This window comes from Labrus bergylta, chromosome 3, assembly GCF_963930695.1.
Source record: "Labrus bergylta chromosome 3, fLabBer1.1, whole genome shotgun sequence".
Classification (NCBI taxonomy): domain Eukaryota; kingdom Metazoa; phylum Chordata; class Actinopteri; order Labriformes; family Labridae; genus Labrus; species Labrus bergylta.
In genome coordinates, this window is record NC_089197.1 from 9,006,860 (window position 1) to 9,027,492 (window position 20,633).

The window sequence follows — 20,633 nt, forward strand, 5'->3', positions numbered from 1 at the left end:
GTATCGCCGTCTAAGTAATGAACAAATTATTTCATAATAAATCCGGAAAATTATCTGATGATCATTTCAAATTAATAAATCTAATCTGATAGATTTGTTATTTTTTTAATTTAAAATATTTAATATATTTTGAAGAAAATCAACACAGTATTTCTACACAGTGATCATAATAATAATTTATATAAATATACAGACTTATTAAAATTAAATTGTTTGATATTTTCGCTGTAGTTAAAATTTCGGAACTCTTATTTCATCACATCTAGTCTTTTCCGGTCCTACTCTGTTTCTCCTCCGTCCGACGTTTGACGGAACGGAACCTTCTTTTTGGTTCCGGCCTCACTGGAGCAAACATGGCGGCTGAGGGAGACGTCGATTTGGACCTGGAAGCCGAGGAAAACTGCACCGGGAAACCGGCAGAAAAGCCTCGTAAACATGACAGCGGGGCCGCTGACCTGGAGAGGGTCACGGACTACGCGGAGGAGAAAGAAATCTCCAGCTCTGATTTAGAAACGGTGAGATCTCCGGGCTAACGTTAGCGGGGGGAACATGCGGCCGCGGCATCAGCGCTGTAACGTCAGGGAGACATTTCTCAACACAACACCTGTTAAAAAAAACTAAAGTGTGTAGTTTTCAACATGTGACCCTTTAATAACTCGTCATTCAGACTTACAATCACATTAAATATTATAAATGGCGCTTTACGTGTTTTATTAAACAATTTAAGGATTAGCTAATGTTTGTTAGCTACCGAGCTAAAGCTGCCTTTTAGATTTTTTTCGATTTTTTTTAACAAGACAAAAGTTTTCCACCATAATAATAATAATAACAGAAAATTGCAAATACAAATTAAAAATAAATAAATAATAAAATAAACTTTTTAGGGCTGCACGGTATCAAAAATAAAATAAAAGTGCTGTTTGTTTTCCTTAAAATACAGAGAATCAAACCAGATAAAGTTTCATGTCTGCTGTTGTCATGGTTACAATGCATCACTTAAAGGTGCACTGTGCAGTTCTGGTAGAGAGACATTTAAAAGTTGGATCAGTGTACAGATTCTGTGTTCATATCTATAAACACAAACTCTCCTCAGAGGAACATTTGGTCCCTGTGTCTCTGTTTGGAAATAAATGCTTCAGGAGAAAGTTATGAAGTTATGATGGGGTCAACAGTGATACCGTCACTCTCCTGGTAGCTTCTTTTTTTAGCTCCAAAAATTGTTCCAGGTACCTTTTTTTTATTGAGTAAAGTTTGTGGATTTAGTTCAGAAAATATAGCAGGGAATTGTTTCACTTCTCCAACTTTCAAATTTCACGACCAAATCTACAAAGTGCACCTTTAAAAAAAAAAACAATATATAACATATTCTAATATTGTTGAACATTTCAATAACATTTAGTGCAATAAATAAATACATATTAAAGACTGAGTGTTATCTATGATTCATAGTATCTGTGCCTTTCTGCTGCATAACATTTTACTGCTAAATCCAAAAAGTGTTTTCTTTACCTTTCTCTTAAACATTAGTATTCCTAATTTAAGATGTCAGAAAGAAAATGTTCCTTTCTCATTATTTAAAAAGAGTCTCTTGTTGCATCCGCTAATATGTTTCTGTTAAATCCACTTGAGGACTTCCTGTGTTTTACAATGTTACAATTCACTTAAACGCTTTTATCCAAAGCGACGTACATCAGAGAGTAAGAACTAATCCATTCATACACCGCCACAGAAGCAGCGGGAGCAATGCGGGGTTAAGTGTCTTGCCCAAGGATACATCGGACATGTTGCTCAGCTGGGGATCGAACCATTGACCTTTCAGTTGCGTGGCGACGACACTACCAACTGAGCCACAGCCGCCCACAATATTGCATTGATGTTGCAGCTGTGTTTTCTTCATATTTGAATCTGTGTTATTAAAATCTGTTTCCCCCTCAGGCGATGTCAGTGATTGGAGACAGAAGATCACGAGAACAGAAAGCCAAACAAGAGAGGTGAGGTCACTGCTTTTACACTCTCATCCTGTGCAGGTTAGGGTTAAAGAAGCTTCAGCTGTTTACTACTTAGATTTTCATGGTAAATCAAAGGGATTTTTTTTTTTGTAAAGACTGGTATGAGGTACAGTCTGTGTTTTAGCCTCAGGTGATGCTGGTCAGCTCGGCCCCTTTACTGAGAAACCATGTGGAGCATTGGCACAGAACAGAAACTGGGCTTTACATCAGTACAGATCGACCCATTTGGACCACATCATTTGTTTAGAGCAATTTAATAGTTTTTTTTTGCACTTTTCCCTGTTATCAAGCCCTCGACGGGATCAGGATGATCTTGATTTTTTTTGGATCAAAGTGATCCTTATTGATCAGGGTCTGCATGTTGTTCCTTGCAGTAGACTTAAAACTGAAGGAGGCTGCTTTTCATGAACTGAGAACTCTGTGGACATTTTTTTGAAACACTTTGTAACACCTGCTCTTGATAGGTGCTTTATAAATAAACTTGAATTACTTATTAATCCTACTAAAGAAGTTTTGAACACAATAGAAAGTGTTATCCACATTAAAATTAGGATTTTATTACCTGATCTGATACCATAATCTTTATTTTCTTTTGAACGATCTGATTTCTTGATCCTGTCCGATACCTTTAATGGTGTTGGATCACTTTTGAACAGCCGGCTGTGATCTTATGTTTGTGTGCAGAAGACAGAGAATCTGCTCCTGTGCTAACTGTGTGTCATTTTGCTTTCAGAGAAAAAGAATTGGCTAAAGTCACCATCAAGAAAGAGGATGTAGAGCTCATTGTAAGTTCTTTTCTTTTTATTTAACTATTGATCTGTTGAGGTGATGTGGGATTGGTGCATCTCTAGAAACATAATGGCCAGAAGTATTTTGGAACTTTTTTAAAATCAGTTTCTCCACTTAGAAACATTTTGTGAAGCTTCAAGTTAATATTCTGATGTAATACTGTTCTTTTGTGATTTGGCTAAATATAAACACAAAACACCTCTGATAATGTGACATGCTCTTTCCGTGCAGATGTCAGAGATGGAGATTTCGAGGGCTGTTGCTGAGCGCAGTTTGCGGGAACACATGGGGAATGTGGTGGAGGCTCTGGTGGCTCTCACCAACTGAACAAAAAGCAGCGACACACTGGACTGCTTTGCTTTGTCGTCTGTGAACAGGGCTCATTAGGACTGAACCAAACCCCAAAATGAAACTGTTGTGATCTAATCTTTGCCCCAGTTTTTTTTTTTCTTTTTTAAAATAAATGTTGAACTGACTCGTTCTCTGCCTACCACTTGATTTATATTTGTTTATGTCTTTGTTCAAAGGATGAAAAAAATCAATGAAAATACAAGTTTTATTCACAAAAATGAAGTTATAACACCACACTGGGCTTCGACAAATATTGAGGGGATAATCAGTAAAGGAATCTGCAGACTAAATGTTATCATTTGACGGCAGCTCAATGCTTTAAGGGACATTTAAGCTTCGTATTTACAGCCATTATCCCACATTAAAGTCATGTTGTGAACACTGAATTTAAAACCAGCTGCATCGGGGATGTTCTGGTTCTTATCAAAAGCAGGAAACATAAAATTAAGTTTCTTTAAACACCTTCCAGGGAGATAAAAAGTTCATCAAAGCAGTGGAATCAGTCTTTGATATTAAGTCACGACGGGATGCAGCTCGTTCTCTGTACAGTCTCTGAAGCTGCACTGTGGTTCAGATGAAGTCCTATTCACATCTTAAGTCTTCCTCTTCTTCACCGTGGGCCGGTCGAACACATCCCTCACGCCTGCCGCCTTCTGCTTGAAGAACTTGCTGTTCTGAGCGCTCTCCTGCGCCCAGGCCGAGTCGAACGACGTGGTGTCCTGATCCACCAGGTGGGTGTACTTAGTGCGTCCGGAACGACCAAAGTTTTTGACCTGAGAGAGGAAAACAAACCTCAACAGGTTAACGGAGCAATAACACTGATACCCAGTGTTGAAAATAAGAACAAATTCAAAACATTAAAGAGAACTTGAGAAAGGGAAGCTGACCTGCATGACTTTGGGTAAGATGGTTTTGTTGAAGTGATCCTCCAGAGTGGGAGCGCTGAAATCCCTCTTGTACACATCATCCTCCTCATCCTGAAACACAAATCATGAATACAGTTTAAACACTGAGCAACCTTCAGCTCCAATGTCTGTGACACTACAAGTCAAACATGGTTTATAAAGCCGCTCTGTTAGCTGTGTTCTCACATCAGCACACTCAAACTTTCTGCCGAAAAAATACCAGGCGTCTGGCAGGAGAAACTCCCGGTGAAGTGAAAAATGTGCCTGTTCACGTCCACACATACAGCTCCTCACAAGTTTTTTCAGGACATTTTGCAAGTTTGAAAGCCCTACAACTTAACACCATTCAAAAGGCTCTTTATGGTACTAGAAACTTAATTTTTCAATATCGCTCTATCACTCCAAACGAGCTGTATCCAGACAAAGATGTAGGGCAAGCTAAGATGAACCTTTCATTCAAAATGATGACAAAATAAGTAAGATGAGACAGAAAAGGTTAAATATCTAAATACCAATCGAACCGCGTCTCGAGCAAAGCCCCAGCAGTTTTTCTCTCACCATGAAGAAGGCTCCTCTGTGGTAGTACTTCTGCAGGAACTTGTATTTCCCTTTGGATGCTTTGTTGGTGACCACTTTGCCGCTGTTTCGGAGCTCGGCCCTGCGCTCCTCCTCCGTCAAGTTGTGGAATCTCTCGATCTCAGCCTTCTCCTTCTCCATGCTGAGGAACAAACACTCGTTACCATCCCTCATGGAATAACACAGCACTGTGCTCACATCAAGGTACTGAACATGGATATCTGTGTTGGACTTACACTTCCCGGGCCTCTCTGTCCCTCTTGATGCGTTTCAGCTCTCGGACTTTCCACGCTTCGTATTCCTCCTCCTCGTTCTCCCCGTCAGTGTCCAGTCCGTCCAGAGCGGCCAGGGTACGCCGGTTCTCCTCAAACTCCTTCTTGGCCTCCTCCTCCACAATCTTGAGGGTGTAGCGCCGTCGCTCCTCCACCTGCTTCTTGGCCTCGACCTCCAGCTCTCTCTGTTTCAGCTCCTCTGCTTCGCGCTCCGCCACAGTCACTCTGTCCTTTCTGTGGCGCAAATACAAAAGAAAGGCACAGAAATGAGCAAACTGCATTCAGACTGTTGGTCCCACATCAGGTGATCAAAAAAACGTTTATCAGATTTTAGTATTAGGAAACTTTTTCACTCGTTTTCACTCATACTTGCGAATGAAGACCGGTTTGAGTCGTGGTTCTGCTTCATCCTCGCTGTCCGTGTACTCCTCATATTCAGATTCCGACTCTGACTCCGCCCCCGACTTTCCTTCCTCCTCCACCTCCATCACCTCCATCTCCTCGTTCTTCCGGTCGACGGCTCGCTGACGCATCATCTGTCGTCTGCGCTCAATTTCCTGCACGGAACAACAAAGTTCACGCTCAAAACTGTCCTCGGTGTAACTGGCAGAACTCTTCAAAGGGGCGGGGGACAAGCACAGATACCGACCTCGTCATCCACTTCTTCCTCTTCCTCCTCCTCTTCCTCACTGCTCTCCTCTTGCTCTGGGTGCCACGTGCCTTCATCGGAGTCTTCACTGCTCTCCGCTACAACTTCAGGCTCTGCGATCTGTCGGTGCCTCGCAAGCCTTGAGGACGGAGAAAGACAAGTCAGCATTCACATGTCGCAATGGAGAAAGTTTTTCTTTATCGTGTGCTCAATCATAACAAAAGTTGTCTCGACTAGGATCAAATCTTCCGAACGGTGTCATACCTCTCCTCCACGTCCTCAGAGACGCGGTTGAGCAAACGTCTGAGACGCGGGTCGGAGACGTCCTCTTCCTCCACCTCCACCTCGGCCTCCAGCTCCTTCCCCTTCTTCACAAACTGGAAGTCCTCCTCCTCCTCATCGGACGACTCCATGGGCGCGTAGTCAGGACGTTTACCCGACACATACCTCTTCACCTTCACCTTCTCCATGGAGAGCTCGCCTGAGGTGGGCAGAGACGATAATGAGCTGCAGGTTTACGTGCTTTAGACGATGTTTGTCCCCCGATTCAATTATAGTACGGAAAAAAAACAAGTAACAGTTTTGCAAAACTCTTTTCAAGTTTCTGATGTTACGTTTTGTTGACACCACAAGCCGTTATTATCCAGCTTGGCTTCTGCTTTTGTGGACGCAGCTCTTCAAAGCTGATACTTACAATTGAAAGGGCTGAAGTGTTTGTAAGACTAATTGATAATTGAACATAACGATAAAATTATTAATCTGGGACAAAATGGTAATCTGTGTATTTTTTATTAGTTATTATAAGTGCCTCAGGGGGAAATGGATATTTCTCTATTATCTCTTCAAGTTTATTGTAAGACCTTTGCCTCCTCCTCAGTCTAAACTTTCCATCAGTACGGGCTCTTCATCTGTCACAGTTTTAACTTTATTGTATATCTGATGCATTATTTAGCTCTACTGTTTATAAACACTTCAATATTCTGTATACTGACGGGTTCAGTATTTCTGTTTTTACTTCTATTCGGCATCTACAGGTTTGCGCTGACAGTATTTCGTTGTACTTGTGGAGTGAATAAATCTTATTTCATCAACAGCTCACCTCATGATAATATCTGTCTATCCCTGCACTCATGTTCACTTCATGTGTCTGTCTACTCGCCGTTATATTGTATAGTTTCTGCTTATTATATGTCTACACTCACTTTAACTTATGTCAATACTGTCCATTTACTACTCTGTTTTAGCACATTTACATTTAATCTTCCTATTTAAGACTAGTAATGCTTAGTTAAATCCTGGTTGTATATATTCACATTCTTAGTTTTGATATTTTTAGTGCTTATTTACTTTGTATTTAATATTATATTGTGTTTAAATTTGCTAACGTTGTGTTTTTTACTCATATTGTGTGTTTTATAACCTGCTGCTGTAACGCCACAATTTCCCAGTTTGGGATCAATAAAGTAATTATTTTATATTCTATTCTATTAATCTATAACATCCATATCACACAGAGAACATTAATATGCTGCTGCAACCTGCAATATTATTCTCCCACATGTTTTTAATCAAGCCAACATGTTGTTGTGTGTTCAGTGATGTTAGGCTAGGAGAGCTAGCTTAGCACGTTGCTAACTGATCGGGCTCACCTTTGTCGTTCCGGACCGGCACGGCTCCGGCCGTGGACTGGATCGGAGGCAGCTTCATGTTGAGGGCTTCACGACTAGACATGACTGCCTGGTCGATGGTTTTAACTACACAATGATAGAAATGAGTTTTCCACTTAGACAACCGCAGCTCGTCTCTCCTTTCCAGCTACCAGAAGTGTGTCTTCTTCTTCGTCTCTTTTGAGGTTTATTGGCGGTTTGTAAACAGCGGATTGGTGCATTTCCGCCCCCTACTGGTGTGGAGTGTGGCTCGCAATATCTAATATGTCCCACTTTTTTTTTATAAATAATTTAAAAAATCAATAAATGACATCTTCTCGATTAACTTAGTTTGTCTGAGGTACTAAAATAAAATCCTCCAGCACACTGGATGGTGAGCTGAAGTATTCATTCTGAAGGATATTTATGACCAATAAGACAACAAACACAACACAACATCATTTCTAACTGACTTTATAGAGCACTGACACACACCAGTTTACTGATTACAACTAGAGCTGCTTAATTCTGAAATAAATATGAAGTTAGAGCGCTGGTGTAGGAGGTAATATGTACACTGCCTCCCCCTGGTGGTTAAACATTTAGACGATAGACAGATTTAATAACATAACTATTACTACATTTAAAAAACCCTCAAAGTAACTACCAGACCATCATGTAAAAAAATAATTCAGGATCACACAAACGTATATGAAAAAGTATTTATTTCACTTATTTATTGTGTACAAATGAATCGTAAGGTATTTGTCCTTTGAACGGTCCACCGCGTTACAGCCGTGTTGTCAGAGATGGACCCCTCTCTGTTTGAACAGCTGCTCCAGTTTCTCCTCCAGAGCCAAGTTGGTTCCTTTCAGGCCTTTGACCACCTCCGAGGACCACATGAAATACTCCTGAACCCGCTCAGCTGTCCAACCTGCCACACACACACACAAATAGAGAAGGGATCGGTACGGTGACTGTGGAGTACTGGTACCTGCCAATTTAATGTTTTGTTTTAAGTTCAGTCACTCAGTTTATAATAGTTTCATACAACGTCTAACATCTGAACACTTATACAATACATTTTAAATACTAAAAAATCCACAAAGAATAACGTCTCTATTCTACACTTCTAAAACTATTGGCTATGTAGAGCGGTTTGGCATGGCTGAAAATAGGTTCCGTTTAATTGACCACATAATCGTATAAAGTAACATTTTCTTAAACCTACATTAGACAGGATTTTGTTGGAATTCTGCCATCTTTAAAAAAAAAGTTAAAAATATATACTTTGACCGTTTTAAAGATGAATATCTTCTGCTGAATATCAAAGTCATGGCTGGGAATGGAGATTCGTTACCAATAGAAAAAAATAAGGAATTTAGTAAAGCGTATATTTAAACTGTTATATGAACGGAGTATGATAATAATCCCCGAAAGATGAAACAGATCAATTTGACTTCTCATGATGTGAAAACATTACGTTATGAGAAGGACTGAACATACAGCGCTCAGAAAAATTATGAATATGAATAAAACTCTGAAGTAAAATTATGGTCAGCAGGGGAAACCTAGAGAGGGAGCACAAAACCTAAATCTGTAACTCAGCTTGAGACATCTCATTATTAGCTGCTTATTTATTATCAGGTTCTTATAAATCTTCTAGTCTCTAAATAATTTAGAGGAGTTTTGGACAGCTTTGCATGTTTTCGAGGTGAAGGTGATGAACTCTTGTAATAATTAATAATTTGTTTAATAATTAATAATATTAATTTAATAATTAATCATTTATCCTTAATTGATCCTGCGAAATTCGTTTTTCCACTCTGTCTAGTTAACATGCTACACAAACAGAGGCCGAAACACACAAACAGGATCCTATGGACACTAATGGAGAGGTCTCAGAGTGAGGGGGCTGCCCACAGTGGACGCTCCTGGGCTGGTGGCAGGGGGGGGGGGGGGGGTTGGGTGCCTTGCTCGGGGGCACCTCGGCAGTGCTCAGGCGGTGGACTGGTGCCTCTCCAGCTACCAGGCCAATTTCCAGACTTGGTCCGAGGCGGGACTTGAACCGGCAACCCTCTGATTCCCAACAGACCCTACAGACTGAGCTACTGCGGCCACAATATAAAAACTAAACACGTGAAAAAACATGACGATCCAAACGAGCGCAGCATTGCGACAAATTAATCGTTAAATCTCGATTATCTGCATTGCTGCAGGGCGACCCTGGGAAAAGAGACCTCGGTCTCAGTGTGAAAATAAAAAATAAATAAATAAATCTTGTTTTCATGATGGTGGGAAACCAAAATTGTAACTGAAATTGAAACTCGATTAAGTGTCCAGCCCGAACAGAAGTTCCAGTAAGTGTTAAATGCCATTAGTTTCAAACACAGAAATGACTTTAAAATAACAGAAACAACACTGGATGAGCAGCTACAGTAAAGGTACAGTGAGAGAGGTGCTGACCGACAGGTGTGCAGCGGTTCAGGTCCCTCAGGTTGTACAGTTTATCAGCCAGTTTGACCAGTTTAGCCTGGCAGCTGCAGTGAGCCGCGTGTTCCACCTGCTGACGTTTTCTCTCGTGTTTGGGAAGACTTTTGTCGTCCGTCACCTCCTGAACGATTCGAGCCACGATCGGCCCGAACTTTGCCTCCAACTCTGCGGGTGACGTGTCCGTGTCCTCCACCGTGTCGTGGAGCAGAGCGGCCTGTAACACAAAGAAGAAATACACAGACGGAGAAGCACAACAAACAGTGTACGCTACAGTGATATTCTACTGATAACATACCTGCAAAACCTCGATGTCTGTGACGCCTCCTTCATGGCTGAGGATCCTGGCTACTCCTACACACACACACACACACACACACACACACACACACACACACACACACACACACACACACACACACACACACACACACACACACACACACACACACACACACACACACACACACACACACACACTCACACACACACACACACACACACACACACACAGCTGTGAGTATCAGAGAAGTCAACAGGAGCTCTCTTTGTTCTCAGCTGCTGAGTGAAGTATCAGCTCGATAAGCAAACATGGAGCCACACATCTTGAATGCGTCAAAGAAAGATGCAGTCATGTTACGCTCAGAGAATCATGAACAGAAATATTTACATTTTAGAAAAACACATTTTAACCCATCAGTGTTTCCCCAACCATTATACTGGGGGGGCGGCCCGCCAAGTAAAAAAAAAAAAAAAAAGATTTATTTTTGGGCTTTTTGTGCCTTTATTGTAGAGATAGGATGGTGGATAGAGTCGGAAATCAGGGAAAGAAGTCATTTAAGGATATCTTTCTGATAGAAAAGGACAGCTGTCATTAAAAGTAACACATGAACACCAAGATTCCTTCAAGTGTTTGTGTCAGCGTGTCGCCGTGTCGGCTTGTCCCCACCCCCCCAACGCTGTAAACCCAGGGGAAACACTGCACATGCTTCAATATTATTTACAACAACCTATTTATGTATTTTAACTCGTGCCCACCGATTGATCGGCCAGCCGATAATATCAGCCGATAGTAGCGTATCCAGTGACGATCGGTATCGGCTCATTATATCGAAGCGAAGATATGAGCCGATAATATGACAACATTAATTCACCAGTCAAATTGTATTTACACTCATAGGATTACAATAAGTAATGAACGTACATGCACAGTTACTTTCCAGTTGACTGACCGTCTTGTCTTCATTATATATCAATCAATCAATTTTTATTTGTATAGCGTCAAATCGTAACAGGTGTTATCTCGAGACACTTTAGAAAAAGCAGGTAAAAATACCTTACTCTTTGTTATATTACAAAAACCTGGTCTACTCATCATGAGCTATAATATATCCATCATATATCTTTTCTACAAGTGTTTGATAACTGCCTCTGAGGGATTAATGCACTTAATGTGTATATTTATATTTATATATCTCTACAGATTGAACATAGATCTAAGAAAGATATTGGCCGATAAATCGTATTTATTATTTTCTCTCCCTATATCGATATTTGTATCGACCCCAAAAATCACAGTTTCAGATTAGCTTTTATTTCGATTTAAACGTCGATCTCAGTTTTCCGAGCAACACCTGAAGGCATCACATCAAAGTCAAAAGTCTCCTACGCACCGATTGGATGATTAATGTACGGCGTCTCTTCGGGGTCTTTACGTCTTTGGTCGCGATGTTTCTCTGCGGCGAAATTAACCGTCTCCAACAATAAAACCGAGTCTGAACTCATGTTGGAAAGATAACCCGCAGGGACAGAACAAAACGAGTCTAGTGTTGACAGTCAACACCAACCAACGGCGCTCTTCCGGTTGGTTTCCAGCCGCGGTAGTAGTCAGTTCCTGTTTTGTGTCCGGATAGAAACAGCTGCTCATGGGATCAGTTCCGCTCATTTAGCTCCGGAAGCAGGTAGCCTCTACTCTCTGCTAAATACCAAATTTGTATTATAATTTCACAAGTGTCGACAGCGTAATTTTTCTGAATTAGTAAATATCTTTTGTTTACATATTTCCAAATCAGTGTTAAGATTTCCTTGTGGGCCCAGTGTGGTGTGAAGGGTGTGTTTTTAGCCCACAAGCTAAACCAGCTGGTAGATTACAACAACAGCAAAGATTTTCCTCCCCTGTGTTTCAGTTGTTTTTGTAGTACCCTGACAGTGTGTATTTCTTTCTAGTGTCACGACCTTGTAATAAACATTGTATTGTTTTGCACAGTGGGTGAGTGACGGCCTCGGCTCAGGATGGCTCACGGTGCCAGGAGAGATTCCCCGGAGCTCCCTGACTTCTCTCTGCTGAAGAGGCTGGCCAGAGATCAGCTCATCTACCTGCTGGAACAGGTAGGAAAAGAAAACCATGATGTGTCTGCTTTCTTCAGCTCGGCTAGCTGCCACCTGGTTCAAACTCTACACATGCTGCCAGTACTGTAACACAATGCATGGTGAGCTTTTTAAAACACAACATTTACTCTACATACAGTTATTATCAGAAGCTAAAACATAAATACAATGCATATTTTTTTTTTACACTGAGTTTAAATGGCCTGTGTGCTTTAAGGAAGCAGCTGTTGCAAAAGCAGATGTTGCACGTCTGACCACGCCCCAAATATGATGTCACAGAAGGTATAAGTCCAGTGGTTCCAGAGACTCCAGACATCTAAACACATCCAGCTTTTGTTTTCAGTCCCGTCGGTGTTTTGCTGCTGCAAGTACGACCACGTTTAGACTTTTTCGTGATCGTGGACAGAGGAAGAAAGGCTGGGGTGACATGTCTGCACATTGGATGACTGTGCAGGTTTCTTGTTCTGGCATTGGCTACGGCCCACAGTACCCTCTGTTTTTATTGGTCGGTGTGTTAGCTAGACGGCTGTTCTAACTTCCTGTACACTCACAGTTACCTGGTTACCCAAAATAGCGATGCGAGAGCCCGGGGACCATCTCTCTGTCCCTGAAAGGTTAAAGCATGTGAGGTCGTGCACAGCAGCACACACACTAATCCAAACACTGACATTAGAACAATACTAAAGAACACAGCAGCTTAAAATAAGTATATTATTTCAGTGTGTCTGTTTGCATTTTCATTTACTAAAAGCACAACAGATACTTTCATTGTTTCAGTCATGTGCATATTTACATTTTTTACTTTAATTTCAGCACAAATCTCACTTGGACTATGGTTTTATTGTTATATTGAACAACTTTTTGAATCTGATTTCACAACAGTGGGTAAAATATGTAATTTTAAGACATTTCAAATTTGTTTTTGGAAGAAATGTCACAACCCTCCTCTCAGTGTTCCCCGACTTCCACTTTGGGAACCACTGACCGAGGTGATGGACATTCAACACAATTATTTTGAGAAAACTGTGGAAAAAAAAACTCAAAAATCATCCAATCCCTACCTGCACAACAGAGTATTTCTCTCTTTTCGATTCAACATGTGCCGTGCTTCACTCTTTGTGAGTTCAGGGCTTTGGAATAAACGTCTTTACTTTGCAAAAGTTCATTAAAAAAATGTGAATCTTGTTTTGTGGTGTGATCACTAAAGAAACATATAATGTGTGTTTTCTGTTTGACGGGTTTTGTCTCACAGCTGCCGGGGAAGAAGGACCTCTTCATCGAGGCCGACTTGATGAGCCCGCTGGATCGTATTGCCAATGTGTCGACGCTAAAGGTGACCCTCATCCGCTCTCTCTCTTCTGACTCCTCAAATAAACTACAACAGACTGTAAATGTTAAACTACATTAATTCTTTGTTTTCTTTCTTTACAGCAACATGAAGTCGACAAACTCTACAAAGTGGAATACAAACCTATTGTCAGCACCTCAGACCAGTGAGCCCCCCACACACACACACACACACACACACACACACACACACACACACACACACACACACACACACACACACACACACATACCTGGTGTCACTGTATGACGATGTGTCATTGCTCTCTTTCAGGCTGTGCTTTCTGATCCGGCCGAGGATACAAACTGTGAAATGGATATGTGGTGAGAACAGATTTTTTTGTTTCATGAAGGCTCAATAAAAGTTTTAACAGTCAAAAATTAACTCAATCAATTAGACGTCATTTGGATGTGATGTCATTAAACTGAAAGAAGGACAAAGATATCCGTGGTATCCAAGAGAACCAAGTGGTTGGTGCTCGCCCCCCACGTATGGAGGCTCTAATCCTCTAAGCTTCACATCCAACCTGTGGTTCCTTTCCCACATGACACATCCCGCTCTCTCTCCCTCCACTGTCCTGTCTCTTAATAAACGCCCAAAAAGCCCAAAAATAAATCGTAAAAAAAAAAACCACCAACGGTGCTTTGAATAAGGGCACATCAGCACCGCTTCAGCTATCAGACCAATTTCCAGACTCGGTCCACACCGAGACTTAAACCGGCAGCCATCCAGTTCCCAACCAAAGTCCCTACAGCTGCTCGTAACCCAGAATGATTTCATGTTTGACCTTTGTTGTCATATACATCCTTTATTTCCTGCGTTCTTTAAGAAGCCTACTTTATATCTAATGCTACATTCTTTGTTGTTTCAGATGTGGCCAATGCAGACAAGGCAGCAGGAAGACTTAGAAGATACAAGATCATCTTTACTCCTCAGAAGGTTTCGTCTCACTCTGCTGTTGTGTTCACGATCTTTGCTTTGTTTTCTTTATCTCATCAACGACCTTCCTTCATTTGTTTGTCTTCCAGTTTTATGCGTGTGAGGCGGTGCTGGAGGAGCAGGGCATCTTTGGTGGTGAGCGTCATTTACTTTTCTTCAGCAGTGGTTCGTGTTTGTTGGAAGAAAGAGATTTTTTTGTTGTACTTGTGTTTTTATCTGCCAACAGATGTGACCACTGATGAATGGTCCTTCTACCTGCTTCCTCTGGATGATGACATCATCAGTCTGGAGCTGCCGGAGTTCTTCAGGGTCAACTTCCTGGTAAGTAATAAACACAGCGTGAGTTTTGCTGCATTCATGTGTTGTCGTACAAATCGGAAAGACGAGTTTCCGAGTCGTAAAATGCACATGAACACCTGCTCAAGTCGGAACAACAACTCGGAAACTCAGAAAAGAATTAGGTGCCCGACTTCATCATCACATGGGGGGCAAAATATGTTTTGTTAATGTTAACAATTTCTTTTATTAATTCACATATTGCACATCAACTTTTTGCTCAAATATAACTTATAACAGTTACATTTCATTTTTTTTGTGCTGTTGTTACAATATTCTGACTTTCCAAGCTGAAATCACATGAACACACTGAAGCATTAGTCTGGTAGTTTGTGACTGTATGTCAGCCCTGTGGTTGACGGCATATGGATAATGGATAATGGATAATGGATAATGGATAATGGATAATGGATAATGGATAATGGATGAATCATTTTGTACACTCATCACTCAGGCAGGGGACCAGCGGTGGGTGAGGACAGCTGGCAGTGCCCTGCACCTCCTTCACTCTCTGTACGGCCCCTTCTCTAAAGTCTACGGGATCGGCCGATGTTCCAAGGTGCAGCATGACCAGAGACTAACATGCAGTTTAACCTTCAGATCCACCGTGTTGTTTTTGATGACAATTTGAACTGCCGTTAACTGTGCAAACATTAGATGGCGTACGAGTCGTGGCGGGAGCAGGTCGAGGAGGGGGAACAGACGGCTCGTCACGCTGAAATAGGGAAAGTTTTCCTCATTGACAGAGGTGAGAAGCAGACCAGGACCCCCTCTTAAGTGGCCGTCATGCTGAACTGTGCCGTGTTTACTCTTTAACGTTGTCGTGGTCTTTGCAGATGTGGACTATGTCACGCCTCTGTGCTCGCAAGTCGTCTACGAAGGACTCGTGGACGATATATTTAGAATCAAGTGTGGTGAGTGTCAAAGCATAGCAGAGGAAGGTTAACTGTGTCTGAATACAGTCACACTGTTTTTATTCATTTTTATTTCATTTAACCAGGAAAATATTCTCGTTCAGATATCAGATCTATTTTTTTCAAAAGGAGTCTCGACCGTCTTTGTACATTCATATAGATTCAACAAAATATATTGGTGTCCCAGTCTGTGTATTCACATTGACGGCCTAGTGGGAGCTGCACATACACTTACACACAGTCAGCGCTGAGGGATATCGCAATATTTGTGCCTCGGTGACGCGCCACAGGGACGTACATATCTGAACCGGGCTTACTGACACAGAACTGAAAAACAGAGAAATGGAAAAATCTCTTACAGGCATGCTCATAGACCACGAGGCTTTGTTCCTGCACCTCACAATCAAATCGTTGTTTTATCATCGATAACATCAGACAAATTCTTATAATCTATATTTCTTATAATATATATATAGAAAAAATATTTAGCTAATTTTAGAGATACTTTGATGCTGGATTGTTCTGTTAATTGGTCTAATTTTGGCTTATTTCAGACAAATTTAAACATTTGAAGACATCACTTGTCCACTCCTGAGTCTTATATTTCAACATCTTCCATCATCACAGATATATCATAGAATCACTGCTAAAGCCATTTGGGGTAATACTCCCAGCTCCAGCTTAGACTGGGTTGTTTTATTGTAGAACTAAACTTCCGAGTTGTGCGAGGACCCTCTGATTGAAGATTTCTTTGGGCACATTCTTGTGTCGACGTGTCGTCTAATCACGGCATCTGTCTTGCAGGATGTGTGGAGTTTGGCCCCGATGTCACGTCCTCGGACAAAAGCATCAAAGTCATGTTGAACTCTCAGGACAGGGTGAGTGTGGCTGACGTTAGAGAGGGAAGTCCTCTGCTGCTGGACTCTCGGGGACGATCCCGTTTAAACTCTCTGCTGTCTCCTAGGTCTTCAACGAAATCAGGAACGAGCATTTCTCCAACGTCTTTGGTTTTCTGAGTCAGAAAGCCAGAAACCTCCAGACTGCATATGACGTGAGTGAACGTTACTCACCCTCATCGATCACTGTTACTATGGTTACCTAAAATGTTTACACTTTTCTCCGTTATTATTAATCCTGCAGAAGCGTCGGGGCATGGACATAAAGCAGATGAAGACGTTTGTGTCCGAGGAACTGAAAGGGTTAAAACAGGAACATCGATTACTTAGCCTGCGTGAGTTTTTAGATCAGGACTTTATTCTGTAAATCACAGTGATCGACACATATCTCCGGTTAATGCTGCGTTATTGACGAGCACGTTCTCTTTCAGACATCAGTGCCAGTGAGTCGATCATGAAGAAGAAAACGAAGCAGGATTTTCAGGAGTTTCTGAAGACTGAACACTGTGAGAATCATTTATTTCATCCTCTGATTCAGATGTTTGTGAGTTTTTATATCGTATATTTTTTTATACCAACGCTTGATGTGTTGTTTTCTGTTTCAGCTTTACTTGAAGGATTTGAAATCCGTGAATGTATTTCTTTCATAGAGGAGCACATCAACAGACAGGTCAGTGACGGAAACGTTTCAATCAGGGCTGTCAAACGATTACATTTCTTCATCGCTAAATTGCAAAAGTTAATCACACATTTGTGAATTGCATGTTTGAAATAATTCCATTATATTACAAAGGCCAACAGGGTACCCCGTGCACTATCTATATACGCTCTCAGGTTTGCACGGTTGCAGGAACATATCATGAAATTATAACTCAAAAATGACCAACCATGCCTTTAATTAATCGTGATTAACTAGTTCATGCTGACAGCTCTAATTTAAATACTAGGACAGGTGATATAAAAATGACAACAAACTGGAAACACATAATGTTTTTTTTTTTTTTTTAAAGGTCTCCATGATAGAGAGTCTGAGGCTGCTTTGTCTTTTGTCCATCACAGAAAACGGTGAGTCGTCTTTTTCAATAGACGGAAATGCAGAAGATTCTCCTGCTGAAGTAATAACTGTGAGATGTGTTTGTTTCCTGTCTCTCACAGGTCTACTGCCAAAAGATTACCGGTCATTAAAAGCACAATATCTACAGGTGTGTGTAGTTCCCAAACAAAGTGATTTATGGAAGTCACATAGAGACTGAAAAAAAGCTTTTTGTGTCAGGATCTGCACTTCGAATCCGACCTTAAACTTAGAAACATTCGCAGCTATGAGGCATTTTATGGAAACATAACAGTGGAAATTATTTTAGTGAGTTTATTGTTAGTGCTACAATTTTCTTTTATTTGTGTGTGTGTGTTGCTTTGAATAAATGTGTCTGCTCAATGAGAATGATCGGATTTCACTGTGGGTCCAAGTTGTGAAGCTGCTGGTCTAATGTTTTTTTTTTGCTAAACCTCATCAGAGCTATGGAGTAGACCACCTGCTCACATTCACCAACCTGAGGCAGCTCGGGCTGCTGGTGGAGCAGCAGCCGGGAGAGACGCTGACCGTGATGGAGAGCAAAGTGGGGAAACTCGTTAACGACAAGACTGCAGGTAAAAAAAAAAAAAAAAAAGAAGCCTTTTCTATATCAGAATCATTTCTGTTTGCATGTCCTGATGTATTGTTTTTGGGAATTCTACAGACGGAATACTTTTGTCTTTTCTGCTTGATTTATTCTTCCAGGAAAGTTGACTGACGCCTTCTCTTCTCTCGCTAAGAAGAGCAATTTTAGAGCCCTGAGCCGAAGGCTAAATTTGGTAAATTAGCTTCTTTCATGTTCTTCCTTCAAAAGGCATTTGTCCTCATGTCAGTGTGTTTTTTCGTGTTCTCGCCTTGCTGAAAGTTCAGTATTTTAATGAGAATATTACAATTTATTGTGTAAAGGTGCCGAAGACTGATGAAGAATACGACCTGCGCGTCCCCAGAGACATGGCTTACATTTTCAGCGGTGCCTACGTCCCCCTGAGCTGCAAACTCATCGAGCAGGTGACTAAAACTAGCTGTTTTTGTTCATTTCACAGCATCTGACTGGTTGTCTTTATCATGAATAAATAAGAAACCACATGATACAGTTCTTTGTCCTGCTCCGGTCAACTGCAGGTGCTGGAGCGAGACGGTTGGACTGGGCTTGAAGAAGTAACCCGGCTGCTAAACGGGCATGAATTTGCCGTTACAGGTAAAGACATGATTTGAAGCTTCACTGAATGTTTACATGCTTAGGAATATCAGTGTGAATTATTTCTGTAGAAAACACATATCTTACACTCAAAGGGAAAAACACATCTGTCTTTTTTAATCACCTTAAGGCCCTGACACACCCAGCAGACGGCAAAGAACTAGTAGCCTTCAGCCTTTAAATAGCCGTGGAGAAAGACAGTGTTTCTGCCATGTGTATGTGTTAATGAGTTTCTTATTGGCTTTTTACTTGTGTGAATTACATAACAAAGGCTTCAGACAGGAGAGCGCTGTGATAGCAGAGGGGCAGGATGAAAGAAAAGATCCCAACACCAGGGATTCATCTTCCTACTCAAATGATGAATTTCATCAATCTTTATTTGTATAACTCCAATTCATAACAAAGGTCAAGACACTCTAGAAAGCGAGCAGGTAAAAGACCATAGTCTTTGTTATACTATCTACAAACACCCAACAATAATCCATCATGAGCATGAAAGCAACATTTAGTTTCACTGTGTCACGGCCATCTCACAAACCCGTGACAAAAACTTTAGGAGACAAGGAGTACGCTCAACAATACACAATAATACAATATCACAATAAGATTTCTGTCTCGCTAATTCACCAGAAACGTACAACCTGTGCCTGAAGCCATTAACATAATCAATAAGGTTTTTGGGTGGATCACTGCTCTTAAAATGATCTGACAAAACTGCCAGAGGACCATGCACAGAGTGTCCAAAAACTAACTCATTTGGACTAAACCCAATGCTTTGATAGGGACAAACGGGGGGATCCATAGCAGCAGGATGTCCTCCACCAACGATCCAGAGGAACCTACGAGAGCTCACCATCTGGCTTAATTCTGAAACAACCACAAAATGAACTATGCTAACTCAAATTTTTATTATTTTATTTACAGAAATCAGGTCGTTCGAGTGGCTCCACTTTTTTGTTTCTTGACTGTTTCAAAAGACGTCGACTGAATGCTGAAGTTTTCTATCTCTCATCAGGCAGCAACGGAGCCGATTCAAGAGCAAAGAGCGACGCTCAGCGCATCATCCTCGTCATGTTCCTCGGCGGCTGCACCTTCTCAGAGATTTCAGCCCTACGCTTCCTCGGCAGAGAGAAAGGTACAACATGGTCTGAACTGTCTTCTGTCCTGACTTGTTACCAGGTGTAGTAGTAGATATTGGATTGGAGAGTTTGACCTTGTATTCCTGCGCTTCCAGTACATGAGGATGATCCATTTAGATCACAGAAGGAAAATGTTTTCCCCAAAATAATGTCGACAAAAAAAGAAAAACATTCATATGAAATTAAGATTTGTCCCTTTTTTATGGTATGGAGATAAAGATAACCCTGCTTACGTCTACACTCGATGTGTTGTAAAGAATGTTTATTATTTTATTGGTTTTTTTTATTATTTCCCGTGACATCACCAGAAAAAAAAAAACTATAGACCCGTTTAGTTGAACTTTAAGATAAATTCACCAATGCTTTCTGTTTTAACATTACATCAGTACTTTAATAAACATTATTGCTCCTTTTTTCCAGGTTATAAATTCATCGTGGTAACAACAGCGATCACCAACAGTTCAAGACTCATCGAGTCTCTGCTGGACAACCATGTATGAAGCGTGTCGGCCATTAGAGCTGGACAGATACTGAGACATTCCTGCAGACACTTGTCATGCATTCCCTGCAGTGCTGACATTACAGCTGGATATACAGCATTCACTAACGCCCTGTGTCTGACATTAAAAGAACTCTTAAGATGTATAAAGTGAATAAATGTTTTTAACTCGACTCTGGCTGATTCTCCTTCTCTTTATCTTAGTCACCTGTGATTC

General features: G+C 41.1%; 4 protein-coding genes across 4 annotated transcripts; 2 read left to right on the plus strand and 2 right to left on the minus strand.

Annotated features, from left to right (window-relative positions):
* Positions 1-319: 319 nt before the first annotated feature.
* hypk (huntingtin interacting protein K) lies at positions 320-3,296 on the plus strand. Its single transcript, XM_020640169.3, has 4 exons — positions 320-515; positions 1,936-1,991; positions 2,743-2,794; positions 3,030-3,296. The coding sequence occupies exons 1-4, from the start codon at positions 354-356 to the stop codon at positions 3,123-3,125; spliced, it is 366 nt and encodes a 121-aa protein (XP_020495825.1). The 5' UTR covers positions 320-353; the 3' UTR covers positions 3,126-3,296.
* Positions 3,297-3,340: 44 nt separating this feature from the next.
* On the minus strand, positions 3,341-7,404 carry mfap1 (microfibril associated protein 1). The gene is made up of 8 exons (XM_020640167.3): positions 7,201-7,404; positions 5,816-6,032; positions 5,552-5,690; positions 5,272-5,459; positions 4,867-5,136; positions 4,613-4,772; positions 4,037-4,126; positions 3,341-3,922 (listed from the first exon to the last, which is right to left on the minus strand). The coding sequence occupies exons 1-8, from the start codon at positions 7,280-7,282 to the stop codon at positions 3,743-3,745; spliced, it is 1,326 nt and encodes a 441-aa protein (XP_020495823.1). The 5' UTR covers positions 7,283-7,404; the 3' UTR covers positions 3,341-3,742.
* A 501-nt stretch (positions 7,405-7,905) lies between these two features.
* Positions 7,906-11,495, minus strand: hddc3 (HD domain containing 3). Its single transcript, XM_020640168.2, has 4 exons — positions 11,361-11,495; positions 9,986-10,041; positions 9,664-9,904; positions 7,906-8,131 (listed from the first exon to the last, which is right to left on the minus strand). The coding sequence occupies exons 1-4, from the start codon at positions 11,470-11,472 to the stop codon at positions 8,001-8,003; spliced, it is 540 nt and encodes a 179-aa protein (XP_020495824.1). The 5' UTR covers positions 11,473-11,495; the 3' UTR covers positions 7,906-8,000.
* A 13-nt stretch (positions 11,496-11,508) lies between these two features.
* Positions 11,509-20,589, plus strand: vps33b (VPS33B late endosome and lysosome associated). Its single transcript, XM_020640166.3, has 24 exons — positions 11,509-11,648; positions 11,954-12,075; positions 13,328-13,408; positions 13,507-13,568; positions 13,697-13,746; positions 14,295-14,362; positions 14,452-14,497; positions 14,589-14,683; positions 15,153-15,257; positions 15,356-15,446; positions 15,535-15,612; positions 16,417-16,490; positions 16,577-16,663; positions 16,753-16,843; positions 16,940-17,014; positions 17,114-17,178; positions 17,519-17,573; positions 17,664-17,710; positions 18,023-18,155; positions 18,286-18,359; positions 18,487-18,588; positions 18,703-18,778; positions 19,794-19,913; positions 20,338-20,589. The coding sequence occupies exons 2-24, from the start codon at positions 11,980-11,982 to the stop codon at positions 20,415-20,417; spliced, it is 1,851 nt and encodes a 616-aa protein (XP_020495822.1). The 5' UTR covers positions 11,509-11,648; positions 11,954-11,979; the 3' UTR covers positions 20,418-20,589.
* The last annotated feature ends 44 nt before the right edge of the window (positions 20,590-20,633 follow it).